Raw genomic sequence first — 20,583 nt, forward strand, 5'->3', positions numbered from 1 at the left:
ACATGCTGCTGAGCCTGGGAGCTCCCTGCACTTTCTGTTAGAAATTTAAAACAAAGATGTCTATCGTCTAAGATAATAAAAACCTTTAATATGTTTCAAATCTGAAAGGCTGTTTAATAAACATATGCTTAAAGGTATTTAAACAAATTTAAGTGTTGAAGTTTGTAATATTTAAAATTTTATCGGATGATAATATCGGCTACAAATATCGGTTATCAGCCTCCTTGACTAGTAATCGGTATCGGTATATCAGTCTATCTCTACTGTTTGGTCAACATCATAAAATGTACAAAGTAAATGTGCAAAAGCTTGTGGTAAATAAAAGTCTTCAGATGTTTAATGTTTAAAATTGGCTTTTTAAATAGGTACAAGTATTTTATATATATAGGACAGCACAAGAAAATATTCTCCAGCCTCAGAGCTCAACATAAAGACCAGCAGCAGAATTGTGCGTTTTTGAACACTCCGCCCAACACACTGTCATAAAGGAACAACATACTGATTATAGTCCAGGAAATAAAATAAAATGTCAGTCCGTTTTTGTTTTTCTTTACAGTTTCAGCCAAAGTGAATTCTTGTGTCTGTTTTAATAAAAGTTTGCCACAGTTTGTTTGACAGAGAAGCTCTGGAGATGGCTTCAAACAAGATTAAAAAAGACAGCAGTGAAGCAGGAACATAACTGAACTAGTCAGACAGGTCTTGGAGTCAGACTATTTCTAGTAACAAGGACTAACAGTGAACCAAGGAATCCTTTGAATCCTGTGTTGACATTAAAAACATCTTGAACTAATTTGCTTGAGCTGCTCTGAAAAAAATTGGCTCAGAAGCACCAAGTAATGAGAAAGGGGGAAAAATCGTGCAGCCAACTTTTGCCTGGAAAAGCATTTTGTTTCATGATTATACAACTGGTTTGAGGATGGAGAGATTACTTAACAAGTGTTTCATACGTCCAGCTGAAATAACATACCCTTTTGAGTTTCTTTAAGCCTTTGGATACCAGTCAGTTTTATCTCTTAGATGTTTAATGTAAATGCAAATCTCTTTGCTAAATTCAAGTATCTCAAATTAACCACAGAAGATAGGAAATTATCCATTTTCCTTTCATTTGGCCATGGCCTATTTAAGCATATTCCTGGGGAGTGACTCTAGAGATAATGCATCATATCTGAGCTCCAATGCAGTCTGACTGGTCAGTTTGAAAGATAAAAAGAGGACATGTAAGCAGTTTTGTGCGACTTGTGCGTATTTCTAAATGACGTGGAGTTCACTTTGTGTAGCTGAGATATCTTTGAATAACTTTGTGGGTAGAAACATCACATGTCCAGAAGCAGCACTCGTGGATCTTCCACCACAGCTTTGATCTTGCGTAAGAAAGTGACAGCTTCTCTGCCATCCACGAGTCGATGGTCGTATGTCAGAGCCACATACATCATGGGCCGGATCTCAACCTGCCAGAGCACACAGTTGGTTTATTGTTTGCTCACAACAGAATGAGTCATATTTGAAACACAAGCAGATTCATTTTAGTGTGTGATCATTGTCTGACTTAGAATTTACTTTATAATCCTGCTTTGAGAAGGTATTCTTACTCACATGTCACACCTGTCTGAGCCTTTTGTAGCACAAACATCAGAAAAACTCAAGTCTCGCTTTACACACCGAACAAGTTTTACTAGTTGAGCCCATTGAGACTCAAGTCTTACCTGTCCATTGATAGCCACAGGTCGGTCGAAGATGCCGTGCATGCCCAGGATGGCAGATTGAGGGGGGTTGATGATGGGTGTGCCAAACATGGAGCCGAACACACCACCATTACTGATGGTGAAAGTGCCTCCATCCATATCCTCGACAGCAAGCTCATTTTTACGAGCCTGGGGGGCAAGAAAAAAATTATTCTAAAGTTCAAAGTCTTCTTTATTGTCAAATAAACTGCAGTATGCACTAGATATACTGAGGATTTGATATTGTGTTTCTCTCTCAGACCCTCAGCGGTGATTTGGGAGGGGGGGACGGGGGGACGGTCAGTGACTGGGTTAAGTCTGTGAAGGGGGCACTATGGGAAGAGGGGGCAAAACAGGGAGAGAGTTCAGCATCCTGACTGCCTGGTGGATAAAACTGTCCCTCAGTCTGCTGGTTCTGGCCCGGAGACTGTGTAATCTCCTTCCTGATGGTAACAGGCTGAAGATGCTGTGAGACGGGTGGGAGGGGTTGCCTGCTATGTGCAGGGCTTTTCGGGTGAGGCGGGAAGAGTAAATGTGATGGAGGGAGGGGACAGAGGCACCAACAATCTTCTCAGCTGTTCTCACGATGCGCTGCAGGGTCATTCAGCAGGACGCAGTGCAGGCCCCGTACCACACAGTGATGTTGCTGGTGAGAATGCTCTCGATGGTACCTCTGTAGAAGGTGCGCATGATGGGGGCAGGGGCTCTAGCTTCCCTCAGCTTGCTTCCTAACCCTAACGCTAACCCTAACCATTGTGATAAAAAAAAAAGATTTGGGATTTATTTGAAGATAGTCTAGCGTTCTAAGATCACTAATACCTGGGAGTAATCACTTAGGGCTTACCACTCTGAAACATTTGAGTACAATACAGTGATGTCTATTATCACTTACTGAGAATAACATTTACCTTTTCTCCCAATGCATTTATGGCTTTTTCAATGTCAGTGAAGTTCATGGTCTCCACATTACGGATCACTGGTACAACAAGCCCCTAAAACAAACACATGTTACACAAGTGTTCTCAAAGTTACCAAGCAGCTAAAAGCAAAACATTTTCATGTAGGATCAGAAGATTTTTCAAAGCCAAAAGTCTTACCTTTGGAGTTGCCACTGCAACACTAATGTCGACATACTCTCTGTAGACGATCTCTTTGGTTGTATCATCAATGACTGTAGTAAAAGCATATTGGTTTTAGGTTGCAGGGAAAGGAAGGAGGAAAAAAAGGGTTAATATATGTCTCCTTTTTTGCCTGCAACAAAATAAAGAGTAGAGCAACAGGGGAGGTTCAATTTTACACAAAAACAGTAAGTGTGTGTTTCTCACCAGCATTGACAGCAGGTTGGTCCATCAGAGCGTGGGCTGCAGCTTTTACAAACGCAGACATGAAACCCAGTTTGACGACGTGCTTCTTCAAGAAAGCATCCTTATAAGCGGTCCTCATCTGCTGAATGTTACTGACGCAAAATTTCCGACATATTAGACAATTTGTTAAGTTAAAGTTGGCATGTGGTCCTGCCTCGTTAGGGTTTTATAACAAATGTTAGAATCTTTCAGGGAGCTTCTGGCTCACCTCATGTCCACCTCGTTGAAGGTGGTCAACATAGCACAGGTGTCCTGAGCCTCCTTTAGTCTCTGGGCGATCCTCAACCTCATGCGGTTCATCTTCACCTGAACAGGAGAAAAAAAGCATCAATGAAGCTCCCACTTTTAGTAGGTCATGACAAAACATTTAAGTATGTACAATGTGTATGTGATAGTTACCCTGCTTTCTCCTCGGGCTCCTGCTGTAGGAGGAGCTGGTGCAGGAGGTGCAGCACTTGGCCTGACAGCAGAAACTTGTAAAAAAAAATGAAAGACAGAACATGACCTCAGTGGAGGGGTCCTACTTAAAAAGAAAATAGACCACAGTCATACTGATACACAGATTTTTCTGCTAGAGAAGGCAACACACCAGGTCTGGCCGGGGCAGCCTGTGGTGACACTGGAGGCATGGCAGTGGGGGCTGAAACCGAAGGTGGTGGTGGTGGTGGTGGAGGTGGAGGTGCTGCAGCAGCTGGTGCCTCTGCAGCTGGGGAGGGGGCAGCTTTGGCAGCAACAACTAAGAAACAAAGTTAAGAAGGAGTTTAGATCTCATGATTCACAGAGTGCTTCAACATGTTTTAGTGCCATCATAGTTAAGGATATTTTAAAACGTTGTTTTTATGCACACAGAGTAGGAACTCTCTGAAACATTAAATACGGTACAAACTAGGACTGGGAATCGAAAACTGGTTCCAATTGATCAATTCCATCGGTATTGTACACCTCAAATGTTATCGATTCTTCTTAATGATTCATTTCCCAGCACAACATCACGTCACATCCCGCTATGTTGGATTACGTTACACACTCTGCAATACAGAACTCCTTCAACCACAAAGAAAAATGGAGAGGAAAAGTGTTTTTCCTCTCCAAATTCCAAGTATTTTCCTCCAGGCTCCAGGACGTCCAGGGTGCACGTCTGGACTCACGCAGCCGAAAATGAGGCACAGAGAGCGGGTAAAATACCTCCGCGATGACCCCCGGAGGAAAAGCGTTTTTCCTCTCCAAATTCAAAGTCTTTTCATCCAGGCTCAAGGGGCCACGTCCGGATTCACGTGGCCAAAAATGAGGTCAACCTATTGTTCAGTATTTTTCAAGTTGAATATGTTCATGTTCAGTCTTATGCAGACATAATTTTGGAAAAAGTAAAATGGTTCCTTTTGGTGCAGAAGACTGTGTAGAACTACTTTTTTTCCCCTCAAAAAAATACTCAGGAATCGTTAGGAGAGTTGATAAGGAATTGGATTGATAAGCAGAATCGACAATGGCATTGACATTGATAAAATCTGTAACCCTAGTACAAGAACATAGATGTTTCTCATTGAAAAAATGTCATAGTTGTCTACCAGAAAATCTCTCTCTCCTACAGTATTCAATGTATACAGTTATAGATATTTTACTGACACCAGCCAAGAAATAAAACTACAAGTTTATATCCTTTGATGATGAAATAGCAACTATTGTTTAAGTTGCCGCACCTCCTTTCCGGAGTTTGAAGAGCGGTGTCCCTCCTTCTACCCTCCCTCCATCAGGTACCAGCAGCTCCTCAATGACACCAGATGCTGGAGCGGGGACTTGCACAGAGGTCTGGAAGAACAAAACAAAGACATCCAGACTACTACTCACATACTCAGTATAAATAAAAGAAACACACACATTATGTTCAGACTGATGATGAGTCTCGTTCATACCTTGTCAGTCTCAATTTCACACACCACTTCATCTTCAGTCACCGAGTCGCCCACAGCTACAACACACACAATGAAAGAGCATGTCATTATTGTAATCTGGCTCATTGGTAGAGGGATTTATGACACCTGCGTGACACTGAGAATATCTGACTCACCTTTCTCCCACCTCACATCCCCCTCTGAAACAGACTCTGCGAATGCAGGAGTTTTCACTGTGACTACCTCATCCCCTGTGTAAAAAACAAACATTTGTTAAACACTCAGCAGAAACAATGTCAATGCTATACTTGAAGAGTTGTTGCATTACATACTGTGAACAGCAGATGTCTTGAAATATCTGATGTGGAAGCAGTGTGCTGATGATGGAAATTCACATCTACAGGTTGAGAAAACAAAAACGTCTTTCTTATTAGCAGAAAAATACAGAAAAATTTGCACACAAAGCCACGGTAAAGATAAATGCATGCCTTGATTAGTGTTAGTGGTTTTAGTTTGCACCACATAAAAGTCCCTTTAAGACTAAACTTGCCTCAAAAGTAAAAAGCTCAGTTAATAAAGTATTACTGAAATAGAGTCTGAGAATGGTGAGAGTGGAGTGTGTACTCCTCTAAGAGGAACTCTAAGACAGACAACAGAGTGAGAGCGAGCACTTACGGTTGAGAATTCCTGTAAACTAGCCAGCTGCAGACGGAGGGCCCTGAGATTACAACAAGAGAAAAATCAAGAGCTGCAAGTGTTACATGATGTGGACCTAATATAATAATATGGAGTTCTCTAAAAGCTGTAGTTGTTCACATGTGGGCACCTATAGTGGTGTTACTGGATCCTATGATAATAATTTACAACTTTAAAATATTTTTTCAGCCGTGGATTTCCAAATCAGAACAAAATATTAGAGCTAGATATTAAGACATATTCTAAAATTCTAATAATTATTATTTTTAATTATTTCTATTTATTAATATACATTTTATTTTTTTGTTTTTTTTACAAATTACTTATTTCTTTATTTTTCTTTCCGACAATGGACTTTTATTCATCAATTTTTTTTAATGAAATATTTGTGAATGAAATCTGTCTCTGAGTCTAAAGGCTACATTGTTGTTTTGCGTTGCGTTTGCTGAATCTAATAAAATAAGAAAAAGATACTGCATATTCATACAGGAGGTACAACACATTGCTGAGCCATCTGCATCTTTCTTGGTTCTGACCATATTTTACACGCCTTGATTTTCACCTCTTTCTCTGATTTTCAGCTTTGTTATTGCTGCATTTGAACCACAAATCTATTTACTAGATTTTTGCCTGCAATTCAATACCTAATCAGGCTGCCGCAAATGTAAACAATGCAGTAAACACACAAACTTGAATGTGATTGCATTTGTTTCGACTGTTAACTAGAAAAAGGAATACTCAACATAAAATATGGCCTACTGATTTAATATTGAAACATAAAACTCACTTATTCAAAAAAGACTTCACTACATAATTCTAGACATTTCACTGGCATCACTAATTCTTTCATAGAGCGTTTAACACATTAGTGATCATATAAAAAGGGTTTTTATTGACATTACATTTCTGATGGGGTCTTCAAATAGAGATATAAGTCAGTCGACCTACTAAGAAACACACTTACCTGATACACTTTGTCGGACCAGCACATTATTGGCCTGTAAAGACAGAGATCAGAGGACACAGGGGGAAGATTATTAGATTATTCCCACATTTAAAAACTCAAAATTCAATTCATGTAGCTTGAACATAGCCTGTATAAATAATGGACGTAGTATCTGTGACGTCACCCATCTGTTCCTGAGCGCTGTTTTGAAGCCAATCGACAGCGCCAGCCATATTTGAAATGCGGAACTCAACCAGGCAGAGTGTGACGTAAAGAGGCGGGGTTTGAGCCTTCTAGCCAACAGCTATGTGTTCCCATCCGGGTGTCAAGTCAGTCATGTCCTTGTTTGGGTAAAAACTCGCAATCTTAACATCTTCTGAACTGTAGCGTTAGAAAAAATTCACCCCCCGTACAGTGTGTGCCGATAGAGAAATTAGCTACGTAGAGCCAAGCCGTTTTTTGAACCAGGCTGTAAACATGTTAATTAATGCTGCAAAGATCGTCTTTTTTGAATTGGTGTCTATGTGGTTTCCGGTGTTTCTGCAGCCAGCCTCAAGTGGATTCTTGATGAATTGCAGTTTGAACAGAACATTGCATGCTCAATAGCTTCAACAAACAATAATTTTAATTGTGTCATCTGCAGACATTCTTTTTAACCCACTGTGTGAAATAGAAAATGAATTAAATTAAAATAAAAAATGTGTTTAAAAGGCCCAACTGATGTGACGCAATAACTTGTTTTGCCTGATCAAGTGTCCAAAACCAGAAAATGTTCAGTTGACATGATACAAGACAGAGAAACACTGACCACAGAGATATTTCCCTCAGTTTGGCTGAAAAAGAAGCTAATTAATCAGACTGAACTGTGTCTATGAACATTTTCAATGTCAAACCACTGGATTTTCCAGTGCTGACAAAAACAAGCTGCTCCATCTGTGCAGCATTGCTGCGTGTCATGAGGCATGCGTGTGGGTTTTTTGAGGGCAGGGCCTCCGGTGGAACAGCTCATGTAGTTCTGGCTGCTTCTCCCATGATGCTTTCTCCTTGAAGTCAGTTGGCATTGCTCACAGAAACCCTACTGATGTGGGATGCCAGAGGAGGGTGGAGCTGTTAGACATGGTCCGAGTCAAATAATGTACATGGAAGCGTGTGCAGGCAGGCAATCAGTAAGTCACTGGAGTCTTCATTGTGCTTACTCACAAGAGGTTGGTGTTGATTTTGTACTATGTGTGTCAGAGAGTGGAGCAGACCACTGTTTCATGAACATATTTAGGGGTTGTGTTTTTATCATTAATCCTGCACAGTAAGCATGGATTTAAATGTTTGATGCCACCTCTCAAACCTGTGTTTCACGTTAAGATTTTGGAGGACCTGTTTGAACCGCTTAGACTGGAAGTTTGTGTCCTGGTCTGACTGCGTTACAGTCACACAATCCTGACAAAACAGTGTTTACCAGCCGTTGAAACATGGCTGGGGCGTTGCACATACCAAAAGCCATTTCAGTATACAGCAAAAAGGAGTCAGGTGTCACAAGGCCAATGTAACAAAAATGGGGCTGACTTGGATCCTACTTGCGATAGGTTCTTCTGGACTTAGTCAATCAATCAATCAAGCTTTACTTATATAGCTCCTTTCATATAAGACAAATGCAACCCAAAGTACTTTACAGTGATTGAAAACAAGAAAGAAGCAGAAATAAAATAATGGCAAGACATAAATTAAAAAAACAACAACAATAAAATATGTGTATAGAAATAAGTTAAAGCATCAAATTAAGATAAATAGAACATAAATAGTTCAAATAAATACATTTAAAAAGGGATGAGGATAAGAGTTGAAAATAACATTAAGGCAAAAAATGTCAATAAAACTGAGTAGATCAATTAAAATAAATATATAAAAATAAAATAAGATAAACAGTTAAAATTTGTAAAAAATAATAAAGCAATGTTTAAATCAATATAACAATAAAAAGTAGGTAATAAAATTGTTAAACCCTACATAAAAGCCAGACTGAATAAATATGGTTTTAGTTTACGTATAGAAGTCTCAATATCTCTGTTAGCTCCTCTCAGATCCTTCGGCAAGTTGTTCCATAGTGTAAGAGGATCTGACTGGACTCGACTTGTATCATTTTTGGAAGTCCATTTTTGGAAGTCCATTTTGGATACCCTTTCCAATAGATGTGCCAATAGATCCAACCCACATGATATGCATTGTAGTAGTTATAAGTGCAACCTGGTAGACTTTTTTTAGACTTTTGTTGAAAAGATGGGAGCAGAGAATGTAACTCCATAACTTATATCTTCTTTCCCTCTCTGTCAGCTCTGGTTGTTAACTGATAATGATGTGTGACGACTGACATTGGATTCATGTGGTGTGTCTTGTAGGTTGGTTTGTTTTTAATTTTTCCTTTTCTTCTTCTCTATTTTGATGCCATAGAATATAATACGTTTCTATATCTTTGTACATTGTACAAAAGCTTCAATAAAAAATACCTTTAAAAAAAAACAATGTCTCACTAGAGGCTGAATATCAGCATGGCTGTGAACCTGTGAAAAACAGGAGACTGCAGGCAGAGTGAGTAAGATAATCCCAGCCATGTTGATACTCAGAACAGCTTTCCCTCAAGTGTGATAATACCTTTACTACCATTTAAGAGAACTATTAGTAAACCATAATAAGCAACGACTGTTTATTACTCTTTGTTTATCTTAACCTTTAATAGGCATAACTGACCAAACAAGTTACACTGCTTGACTTGAGCTGGAATGTTGCCAAGAAGCGTTTAAACAATTCCTTCAATGTCGCTGCTTTGTTTATGTCTATGTGTTACCACTGACCAGAAATAAGAGACCATAGACTGCTTCTATAGCGGACTGTGTGGTTGATGAAGTTACTATAATATAACATCATTTAACAGTATTCAGAAAACCTGAAGTAGAGTGATATATCTGGTTTAAATTTCCTGTGACGTTTTAATATTGATCAGTGATCAGGGGATGCCTCCTTCCAAATTAGATTACGTTAAGTTAACTTTGAGAGAAAGGTGCAGTGTGCAGAATTTAGAAACACTTAGGAGAAGAGAGAGCGGTTGTTGTTGGAGAAGAAGAGAGAGCAGTTGTGGTTGTTGTTGAAGGAGAAAAAGAGAGCACTTGTTGTTGAAGGAGAAGGAGAGAGAGCGGTTGTTGTTGAAGGAGAAGAGAGAGTGGTTGTTGAAGGAGAAGAAGGGAGAGCACTTGTTGTTGAGGCAGAAGAAAGGAGAGCGGTTGTGGTTGTTATTGAAGGGGAAGAAGAGAGAGCGGTTGTTGTTGAAGGAGAAGAAGAGAGAGCAGTTGTTGAAGGAGAAGAAGAGAGAGCGGTTGTTGTTGAAGGAGAAGAAGAGAGTGGTTGTTGTTGAAGGAGAAGAAAAGAGAGTGGTTGTTGTTGAAGGAGAAGAAAAGAGAGTGGTTGTTGTTGAAGGAGACGAAGAGAGAGTGGTTGTGGTTGTTGTTTAAGGAGAAGAAGAGAAAGCGGTTGTTGTTGAAGGAGAAGAAGAGAGAGCGGTTGTTGTTGAAGGAGAAGAAAAGAGAGCGGATGTGGTTGTTGTTATAGGAGAAGAAGAGTGAGGTGGTTGAAGGAAAAGAAGACAGAGCGGTTGTTGTTGAAGGAGAAGAAGAGAGCGGTTGTTGTTGAAGGAGAAGAAGAGAGAGTGGTTGTGGTTGTTGTTTAAGGAGAAGAAGAGAAAGCAGTTGTTGTTGTTGGAGAAGAAGAGAGAGCGGTTGTTGTTGGAGGAGAAGAAGAGAGAGCGGTTGTTGTTGGAGGAGAAGAAGAGAGAGCGGTTGTTGTTGGAGGAGAAGAAGAGAGAGCGGATGTGGTTGTTGTTATAGGAAAAGAAGAGTGAGGTTGTTGAAGGAAAAGAAGACAGAGCAGTTGTTGAAGGAGAAGAAGAGAGCAGTTGTGGTTGTTATTGAAGAAGAAGAAGAGAGAGGTTGTTGTTGAAGGAGAAGAAGAGAGAGCGGTTGTTGTTGAAGGAGAAGAAGAGAGAGTGGTTGTTGAGGTTGTTTTGCGCAAAATAATTTGTATTGATAGCACTTTATGATCGCATAAAATTGACCAATTAGGGACCAAAGATTTTATACATCACATAACATGGAATCTGTGTCAACAAATAAAAAAGAATAACAAAGAAATGAAGGGAAATCGGGAACGACAAAATAAACAGAGTAAACATCAGTGATGCTTTTCCAAGGTGGAAGTCGTTAATGACAGAGTTATGTTTTCAGGACGCTGCAGAAGTTGCATGGATGTCTGGTGGACGGGTAAGAGTACAACCTGCCGTTATGTAATGTTCTTGTAACAATGTTTGTTCTACACTGTATTGTTATTGAGAAGAAATGTTGTTTAGTTTGTGCCTCCCTCTCATATGACACATTGTTGTTTAACTCATTGGGTTCATTCTAGAATCTGTGTGCCAGATGTCGCTAATAGTGAATGTTGTTTTCGGTGTTTCACTATATTTCATTATACAGAGAGGAGTTTCTGTTTATAAGCCTTCACTAATTGCTTACAGGCTGGTTGAGTAAAACCTCAACATAAAAGGTATGCCTCACTGTTGTTGTTGTTGCAGGCATTAATATATTGGCAACACCAGTATGGTTGAAGTAGTGAGAGGAGCAACTCTCAAACCACACAAGATTCACTGACAGGATCATGTTTCAGCTTCAGTACCTGCTTTAAGACAGCTGAACATGTGAGAGCAGAGACATGCTTTCCCCTCACAATACATACATGACATAAACATGGTGTGCTATTTAAGCCACACACCCCTGACTTACACGTCACCTTAAATACTATATTAGACTGTTTAGTTAAGAAGAGATCATTAAATTATAATAATGTGACAGACCTACTAATTTGTTTTGCTCTATATTATTCAGTTATGACTTGCTGTTTATGCTCACAAGAGTCGTTTGAATCTTCAAATAAAGCTTTCTCTTCCAAACTCATGTAGTTCTCATATTTCCATAAGCTTCCTCTTTAAACTTGAGCTCATGTTCTGCCTCTGGAGCTGTCAGAGTCTGTCCGTCCTTGGCGGGTAGGCGAGGCCCTTGTTTCGGCGTAAAGAGTGACCCTCTTATCTGGCGACTTTCAGCCGGAAGTGGTGTCGTAGTCACAACAGCTGTTGAAAATGTTCTCGCGATGCTTCTTTGGTTAGTTTACCATGTAAGACATCTCTGTAGGGTATATCTTCACACTTTAATGAAAAACTTAACAAAGTAAGCATGTGCGAACTGTCTTATCAGGTAAAAACCGTTGTAACAACGACCACGTCTGACACGTCCGGCTGAAAGTTGTTGCAAATCAACAGGGTCGCTCTTTACGCCGAAACACCCTGCCCCATAAGCTACAGTATGTTCCAGGCTAGCTAACAGCTAGTCTCCCTGGTCTTGTTTTGATGAGTGGGACCCGTTTGAGAGCTGATACATGAGTTTGATTCAGATATGTGTTAACCTACCTGGCTCACCGCAGACAGAGAACGACCAAGCGCCTGGTATGCACATCTGGACCGCGACAACATAGCGCTGTTAGCGGTTCAATTCCTGGACTGCGGTTGAAGGAGGGGTACGGAAGCTCGCGCTGATTTCAGGCGCGAGGAGGGCGGTGCAAGTGGGAGGAACCACTTCATCTGCACGTGAGAGGGGGGACTGGAGACCTGGGCGGATAGAGTTTTATTTGCAGTCTATAGTTTTAACTGGATTAAAAACTCTTCAAATGGCTAATGCGTATATACATAACACCTGTAAAATGAAACAAGTACAATAAGAACATTCCAGACACATGTATAACATGTATTGAATCTAAAGGAACATTAGTACACTGTATGTGGGAATGCAGGAAAATAGGCAGCTTGGCAAGGCAGCTTTATTTGTATAGTGCATTTCATACACGAGGGCAACTCAATGTGCTTTACATTAAAACATTAAAAGCATTGGAGACATTCAGACAGGCATAAAAGAACATAATTAAAATGACAAATATAAAAAAACAGAAAAGAAAAGGAAAATTAGAAATATATTAAAAATTACATTCAAATTTTAATTTAAAGTGGGTTAAAATGAGCTAAGATAGGAAGGAAGTGGCAAATAAAAAAGTATTAATCTTTGATTTAAAAGAGGTGAGAGTTGGAGCGGACCTACAGCTTTCAGGGGGTGTGTTCCAGATATGTGGTGCATAATGACTAAACGCTGCTTCCCCATGTTTCGTTCTGACTCTAGGGACTGAAGCAGACCAGTACCTGATGACCTCAGAGGTCAAGGTGGTTCATAAAGTAGTAGCAGATCAGCAATGTATTTCCAACAGATCATACTATAAACCCTAAATTGTTTCTGTTAGCAATATATCCAGAAAAACATTGTTACACTACAAATTAATGCAATTTTGTTGACCATAGTCTACTGTCTGCAAAGAAATGTATTGCACAAAACTGGACACTATCATTGGCCATAATGAGTCCCTGAGGGTTAAATTAATTAATTTTTTTTCTTCAGATTCTTAAATTAAAACATCTATACAAAAGTCAGATGACTGTACCATTACTTACACTTCTTAAAATTGATGATACTTGATTTGTTTTTTCCCCAAATAATAAGAAAAACACACATTTTTAATGAAGGGGTTGTCTTATGTAGACAAAACATAATTATTTCATTATTATGTGCAGGTAGGGATGGGATAGGTTGGATATTAGACCACTCCTCCTGTTTTTTGATGGGGCTCTCAGTACAAATAGTTGAGCCACTTCTGCTGCAAGCTGCAGATCTACAGCCTCTTCTTGTCCTTTGCAACAAACAAAAGGTGGGTCATTTTTATTTATCTGCACTTCTCGTTCTCTCAGATATGCTTATAGTTTGAACTCTGTCATATAAAACAAGGATAAAATGTTAATCTCTAATCAGATGCTTCATGTAAGTTTATATAAAATTATCTTTTATCTGGATAATATTTTAACTTCCTGCAACAGATGCATTCTAACAATAATAAGTGTTTTTCCCCCCACAGTTGTCTTTCTTTTAACCCTGCATTCATAAATCAAAGTGATTGGTACAAAGGTATGTATTATTCTTGCAACATATGCCCTGACATCTGTCATGCAGAGCATCCCTCCGGTTTCCAACCTGATCTCTTGTCAGGTGTCCCTGCGACTTTACACAAAGACGGTGAGAAGATTAAAATGCTAAATAAGCAAGCTTATTACAGCGACAGTGATGCTTGTTCAAGGTTGATTTGTTCCAGCCTGCAGGAACTCAATCCCTCTGAGGACAATGGACATACATCCACAAAGGGGCATAAATCTCTTTCATCTAGTTCTTGTGGCCACCCTGAGTGGAACTATAACAGTGGCCATCAAGCAAAGCGTGCCAGAGTGGAGAGCATCATCAAAGGCATGACTGGCTCTCCTGGTATGCAGTGCACAGATGTGATGAAAAATCAATACGAGGAGTCAGACAGCGTGGAGGACAATGAAGGGATTCAAGAAGTGCATTTCCATCAGGGTACAAGTGCTTCTGGTAATATGAGCCACTGCCAGATGACAAGAAAACAGCTCCAGAGTCAGCTCAGAGAAGGGTTTGACAATGTGGATGCACAAAGTGACAGTTCAAACAGTAGTAAGGAAGAGAAATATCACACCTGGAAAGATTGTCTTGAAAATTCTCCAAGTGATAAATGTACAGATTTATTTAGTGAGTTCGAGAGCAGCTCAAGTAGAAAATTACAAGGATGGAAGAAGGTGAAGCTGATGAACTACTTTCAATCCAAACCTGAGAGAATAAAGCTAATGGCAGATGTTTTAAAGTACGAACTTTCCAGAGCTGTCAGCAGGAGTGTTGATTCTATTTTCAAAAGCAAGCCGCTTCCTCAGCCACTGTCAGTCAGCGAGGGAAACACAGAGACGGATCTCCCTCTTCAGTCAACAGTCTGCAAAGAAAGTAAACCAAGATTATCGTGTGGTGGGACCGCAGAAGTGCCAAGCTCAGATGTTCAAACCGAAGCTCTGTCTCTGGTTGTGCAGAAGCCTCAACATGACAGGAATGACAAGTTCATCCTCCAGTCCAGGTCAAGAGCCCACCTTAGTCCCAAACCACAAGTTCTCTTGTGTCAAGAGTCGACTCTGTGTGAAGACGCTGCTTGCCAACATGCTCTCAACTGCTTACAAGAAGTGGACCCAGTGAAATGTGCAACATTTAATGCACATTGGAATTCAACCAAAGTGAGGTCAAAGGTCAACTCTAGATCTGCAAGACTATACGCTCACGCGGAGTCAGTGGATCCCCTGCTTTTAGAAAGTTTGTGTCTCCCTCGTGTCAAGATTGAGTCTGACAGTCTGTTGAAGAATAACCTCTACATGCTGAATGTATCCTTTACAACGTGGGCTAATGTTTAAACTCTTGTTCCTTTAAGCGATAGACTTTATTGATCTCACACAGGGTGTTTAGCTGTTAGGACAAGGGTAATCAAACAGATTTTAAAATTGCAATAATTCAATATAACAAGGATATAGTAATGGTAGTAACACTAGTAATAATTAGAAGAGTGATAATAATAATTACATACAATATGTACACCTTCACTTCCTGAGAGATAGACTGAATGTTTTTCTGTTAACATCTCATCTTTGTAAGTAGCAATCAACAGTGACAGAAAAAGTCAAGTTACAGGCAGCTGTAATTATTAATTTCCTGCCTTTTGAGGAAAATAGGTGCTTTAAATTTTGCCCTTTCTTCAACAACTTTGAGAATCCACGTGTCATTTTTCTGATATTTACAAAAATTGAGCTCTCCTAATTTGTCCTGGGTTGGGATTTTTCTTATCTAAGTCTAAGTCTTCTTTATTGTCAAATAAACTGCAGTATGCACTAGACATACTGAGGATTTGAAATTGGGTTTCTCTCTCAGACCCTAGCAACGACAACAACAGATAAACATAGGAAAGCTAGAAAAAGAGAAGAAGTAAGCTAATAAAAAGAATAAAATAAAGTTTAAAACAGTGCAAAAACTTTGCTATAGTGCAATTTAAAATCAAAGTGAGTGTGTGCATTTCAGTCCTGAGGATGACAGACCTCAGTGTTGATTTGAAGGGGGGTCAGTGACCGGGTTAAGTCTGTGAAGGGGGCACTATGGGAAGAGGGGGCAAAACAGGGAGAGAGTTCAGCATCTTGACTGCCTAGTGGATAAAACTGTCCCTCAGTCTGCTGGTTCTGGCACGGAGACTGCATAATCTCCTTCCTGATGGCAACAGGCTGAAGAGGCTGTGAAAATCTTATCCTAAACCCATGAAAATAAAACATAAAAATCACTCCATTCTTCATGAATAGGATTTGTGTTATATTCTTAACAGTGGTGCTTTAAGGAAGGTCTCACTACAAGTCATCTGAAGAAAGCAAAGCTCATGTTCTTCTACACTCGCTACCCGAGCTCCATGGTGCTGAAGATGTGTTTCCATGATGTGCAGGTGAGAAAACACTTGAAATATTGAAGATGACTTCAAGTTTTTCCGAGACTACTAACTTCTATTGTTAAAAAACCAAAATAATAAACAAAAAAAAAAACGATTCAAAAAAAATTATTTGCATGTATAGAAAACATTTCTTGCTGATTCTGGAAAAAAAAATCAATCCTACTGAAAAAAGCAGTCATTACAGTTTTCAACGTGCTGCATATTGTATGAGTCAAAGGTTTATGAAGACATTTTCAAATAACAAAATCAATCTCACTTCAGAAAAAAAAATAACCAGACCAAGACAAGTGAACACTTTTTGTTTTTTATTTCTTAACAGCATTATAAACAAGCAGTCAGATCAGGATGAATAACTGTTCATTGTTATTTTATCACTGATAGAAATGGTATAAAAGTGGCTTTCTATAGTGTTGAATAAGGATTATTCATTTTTAATATATTTTCTGTAATATAATACTAATCATTTAAGCTGCTCCACTCATATGAACAAATTGATTACAGTACATCACCTGTGATAACTTTACCCACCTGTTATTCCTGCGTCCTCTCTTCAGTTCACGCGCTGCATCACCTCTCAGCTCATCAAGTGGTTCAGTAACTTCAGAGAGTTCTTCTACATCCAGATGGAGAAGTTTGCCCGACATGCTCTCATCGAAGGATCGACCGACATCAGGAGTCTGACTGTGGGGAGAGAATCAGAACTTTTTAGAGCTCTGAACATGCACTACAACAAAGCCAATGACTTCCAGGTACGTTAAAATAAACACTATTGATGTTATAGTTGTGAAGGTACATAATACTCATGAAGTGTCACTGATTGTAGGGATTAGTGCTGTGTATTTTGCTTTGAGAGATATCAGTGAGGTCATTTTGTAGTTTTGTTTTGAGTATTTGAACTCAACTGAATTTGATGTACTTTGTATTTCCCACAAACCTTACATTTTCATTCTGCTTCACCATAAAAATTTACAAATGGAGGTAAAAATCAGGAGAAATACTTTTTGCCATGGGCATTTGTTTTGTTCCTTACAACTACTCCTTAACTGTGAATTTACCTTTTTACAAACCTTCTTCAAAGTGTGAATTTAATCACACACTGATGTGACACTAGTCATGTCAGGCTACAGCATTGCTACTATTATAAAACAATACCAAAAACAAAGACAACATGTTATGAAAAAAAATCATCACTGGCATATATTTTATGTGGAGGAAGCTTGGAGTGTTGAGAGTGATAAGATGGTAAAAAAGGAAAGGCTTTCAGGACAGCAAGATTGGTTTGCATTAAAAGACATTAGACAGAAAATATCCTTATCTGCTCTTATTTTCAGGTCATGAGATGTTGTATTAGCAGACAAGCATTGATAACAAATCACACAGAGTTCCTCCTAACCTCTCTATGTTGTCAAACCACATTTAGTCATCATCGTCGGACTTCTTATATTCTCTACAGAGAGCCACACATACATAACAGAGTCTGAGTACTTATGCTGCACTGCAGTGTAGAAGTATCCAATGACTGTGGCTAAAGCTGAGCTATTATACTACTGCGTCTTATCATGAAATAAAGATTTGTTTCAAAATATGGCAGATTTTTCTAACTACTACAAATGTATATAGAGGCTTGTTGATGAAACTCAGTCTGTTAAAGTTGATTTCAAGAGTTTTTTGTGTCTCGAGTCTGAAAACGATGGATTTTAATTTTACAGATAGTATTGAGATTAAGGGCATTTTTATGGTTTTGGTCTTAATATAAAGCGAATACATTTTTTTTTTTTTACCATGCATCATGTTCTGAATGGGCACATAGGGATGGACTGACAATGTGTAGTATCTGAAAATTAAAATGAAAAAAAAAACATGCACCTTTTAATCCCCTATGACTGTAACTGCTTTAATTAGACCTGATCCATAGAAGATATATTTAATTTAATACAAGTATATACTGTCATTTTTATGAAATGCCCTTACTCTGCTCACATATTCAAGCAAGGTTTCTGCAGAGTTCATCAGATTAAACTTTTAACATTAAGAGACATTTTTAACCACACAAAAAAATGCCATTCCTTATCAGTTTTACAATCATACTAACAACTGTAATAACATGTGATAGAAAAAAGTAGAGGCAACTGTTTGCACCTATGTATCATTATTATAGTAGTCGGACCACTCACAGTACTTAAAACTACATGCCAGATTCACTCCCTCACACACACATTCATACATACACACACACATTCATACAGATATGGTAGTCTGCTGCATAAAGTACGGAGTTGCCCATCAGGATCTCATCGAACTAATTCATACTCGTTTATTCACACTGACACACCGATAACTATGCGACAAATCAAAGGTGAAACCGGCTCGACTTTGATTTATAGCATGTCCCACAATAACCGGTATTGGGTGTCAGATTGTAGGTTTAGTGTTTACAGTTAGTGTTACTTTACACTTTTAATTTCATTCAACCTTTATTTAACCAGATAAAAGACCCATTGAGATCAGGACCTCTTTCACAAGGGTGACCTGGCCAAGAGGCAGGTCACCCATACGTCATAGTAAACAAAACAGACAGATAACGACAAAAAACATTAGAATATAAAATACAAGCAATTTGATAAAATAAAGTGCAGAAGTGTTTTTATAGTAACAATTTATATCAGAATGAACCTTTGTTTTTCTTGTAAAAGTGAAATGGGAGAAAAGCCGATGATAGCTGAAAGAGGGGGAGAGGTTTGTGTATAAACACGACTTGTTGCTTATTGGCTTAAATTGTTTTGTGGCTCTCACTGAGTCCATTTCTTGTTAACCATTTGCAGGGCCACAGACTGAACATCTGCAAGCAGAGTGTGATTAATATTCAATGAGCAAAAACTAATGTATAAGAATAATATACTCTACCTTTAAGTTTTTTGTTTTTTTGCTATGACCAACCCTTATTCATTTCCACTCATTGAGCCTATTAGCTTTACAAATTAGATTTCTGCTCAGTATTTTTGAAACTTCTAATAAGCATATCAAAATAGCAATAAAGCCTAGAGCCAGAAAATACAAAGGGTATCAGTCATAAAACCATCTTTCAGCTTGGGCTTGATTTTTGTCATCTCACCAGACTTATTTTTCAGCTCAGGTTCAAGGGAGAGACAAAAACTGATCAGTACCAGAAACAAAGTACAAAGAATGGATGGGAATGAAATAAGAGCTTTCAGTGTGACAAAGTAAAAAATGATTAAAAAAAACATTTGTTATATGTCAAGCTGTTTCTTCACCTCCAACACATGAACACAACCTGCACAGATGTCAGGTTTGTTCATGTTTTAGCTGGAGCTCCTCTCAATGAACATTTTGTATTCTAAAATACAAAAATGTATTAAAATGAGGGTGTTTTTGTTCCTGCAAGTACTTGCATCTTGAATATCATGACTATACTGGAAGCAGTCATGCCAATAGCCTCACAAAATGCATGTGAAGTAGAGCAATTTCAGGTTGCAATTGTTAATGAAAAACATTTAGCCAAATTAAATATTCATGTTGAGGTTAAAAAAAAAATTATCTGAGCTAAAACATCAGGATCAATTTTGAACTAAAATGTTTTGTCTGGATGAAAATGATATACCAAGTCATACTATAAAAATTAAATACAAGTATAAAAAGTCCTGTAATTTTCAACTTCATTAAAAACATTTGCAGTCCCTTTGCTAAGTTTTGTCTTGTTACTTACCTTGATTTGCACAGCATTATAAGACTAAATTAAATACAATGGACACATACAGAGAACATTAGAGTGGACAGAATGAGTGTCTAAGACTTCAATGTAAATGCTGATATCTTCTCTTGTGGACTCACAGGTTCCGGACAGATTTCTTGAAGTCGCAGAGATTACATTACGTGAATTTTTCATCGCCATTTCACTGGGAAAAGATCACGATCCATCGTGGAAGAAAGCAATCTACAAGGTGATCTGTAAACTGGACAGTGACGTACCAGCTGAGTTCAAACACCATTTCTCTGTATGAGAAGAAGAAGACTTGATGTGCCACAGTGGTTACTGTCACAAGGTGGACTTACTCATGCATAGTGTAGCAAAGTACTGTGTTTTTAATGGAAGCATAACACAGGGTGCAGGAGGGAAGTGTAGTGCACATTTCAAACACATGCCAGAGTCAAGGCTGAGTATATTAAAGGCATTATTATTGTTGTTGCACAATAGGGTAGTTTGACATGTATTTTGCTAGATCAGCCATATTATATAGCAAAAATACATATTTTCATTGTTGTGATTTTAAAGTCAAGATGAGATTCTGCTCTTTGAGAAGCTTTTTCCTTATAAAGGCAAAAATAAGGTCCACACCTCATGAGTAAAAAATGTTTTAATATTCATCCACAGTTACTGTAGTTCAGTGAGTACGCAAAAATACATAGTGAGAACCACATTAACTGTTAAATAATTCTAAACAGACATTTAC

At 38.6% G+C, this 20,583-nt stretch overlaps 3 protein-coding genes across 4 annotated transcripts in view; 1 reads left to right on the top strand and 2 right to left on the bottom strand.

The window, feature by feature from the left end:
• Nucleotides 1-309: 309 nt before the first annotated feature.
• LOC117824191 (dihydrolipoyllysine-residue succinyltransferase component of 2-oxoglutarate dehydrogenase complex, mitochondrial-like) lies at nucleotides 310-12,262 on the bottom strand. The gene is made up of 15 exons (XM_034699617.1): nucleotides 12,114-12,262; nucleotides 6,635-6,668; nucleotides 5,650-5,692; nucleotides 5,307-5,371; nucleotides 5,151-5,225; nucleotides 4,996-5,051; nucleotides 4,783-4,891; nucleotides 3,675-3,821; nucleotides 3,485-3,558; nucleotides 3,294-3,391; nucleotides 3,047-3,177; nucleotides 2,819-2,892; nucleotides 2,630-2,713; nucleotides 1,704-1,871; nucleotides 310-1,448 (listed from the first exon to the last, which is right to left on the bottom strand). The coding sequence occupies exons 1-15, from the start codon at nucleotides 12,174-12,176 to the stop codon at nucleotides 1,314-1,316; spliced, it is 1,356 nt and encodes a 451-aa protein (XP_034555508.1). The 5' UTR covers nucleotides 12,177-12,262; the 3' UTR covers nucleotides 310-1,313.
• Nucleotides 12,263-13,364: 1,102 nt separating this feature from the next.
• Nucleotides 13,365-20,419, top strand: LOC117823861 (prospero homeobox protein 1-like). The gene is made up of 5 exons (XM_034699117.1): nucleotides 13,365-13,453; nucleotides 13,658-15,011; nucleotides 16,007-16,108; nucleotides 16,669-16,863; nucleotides 19,966-20,419. The coding sequence occupies exons 2-5, from the start codon at nucleotides 13,710-13,712 to the stop codon at nucleotides 20,131-20,133; spliced, it is 1,767 nt and encodes a 588-aa protein (XP_034555008.1). The 5' UTR covers nucleotides 13,365-13,453; nucleotides 13,658-13,709; the 3' UTR covers nucleotides 20,134-20,419.
• ylpm1 (YLP motif containing 1) overlaps nucleotides 14,314-20,583 on the bottom strand; it is a 32,417-nt gene continuing 26,147 nt past the window's right edge. Inside the window, exons 19-20 of one of the 2 annotated variants that reach the window (XR_004633505.1) lie at nucleotides 16,643-16,795; nucleotides 14,314-14,575 (exon numbers count right to left, since the gene is read on the bottom strand). Coding sequence is in view for 1 of the 2 variants with exons in the window: in XM_034699116.1 (XP_034555007.1) it covers nucleotides 16,784-16,795 (12 nt within the window). In the remaining variant the exon portion in view is untranslated. Of the gene's footprint in view, nucleotides 14,576-16,514; nucleotides 16,796-20,583 lie in introns of those variants that run through there. The other variant, XM_034699116.1, reaches the window with a different exon arrangement.

This window comes from Notolabrus celidotus, chromosome 13 (genome assembly GCF_009762535.1).
Source record: "Notolabrus celidotus isolate fNotCel1 chromosome 13, fNotCel1.pri, whole genome shotgun sequence".
NCBI lineage: Eukaryota > Metazoa > Chordata > Actinopteri > Labriformes > Labridae > Notolabrus > Notolabrus celidotus.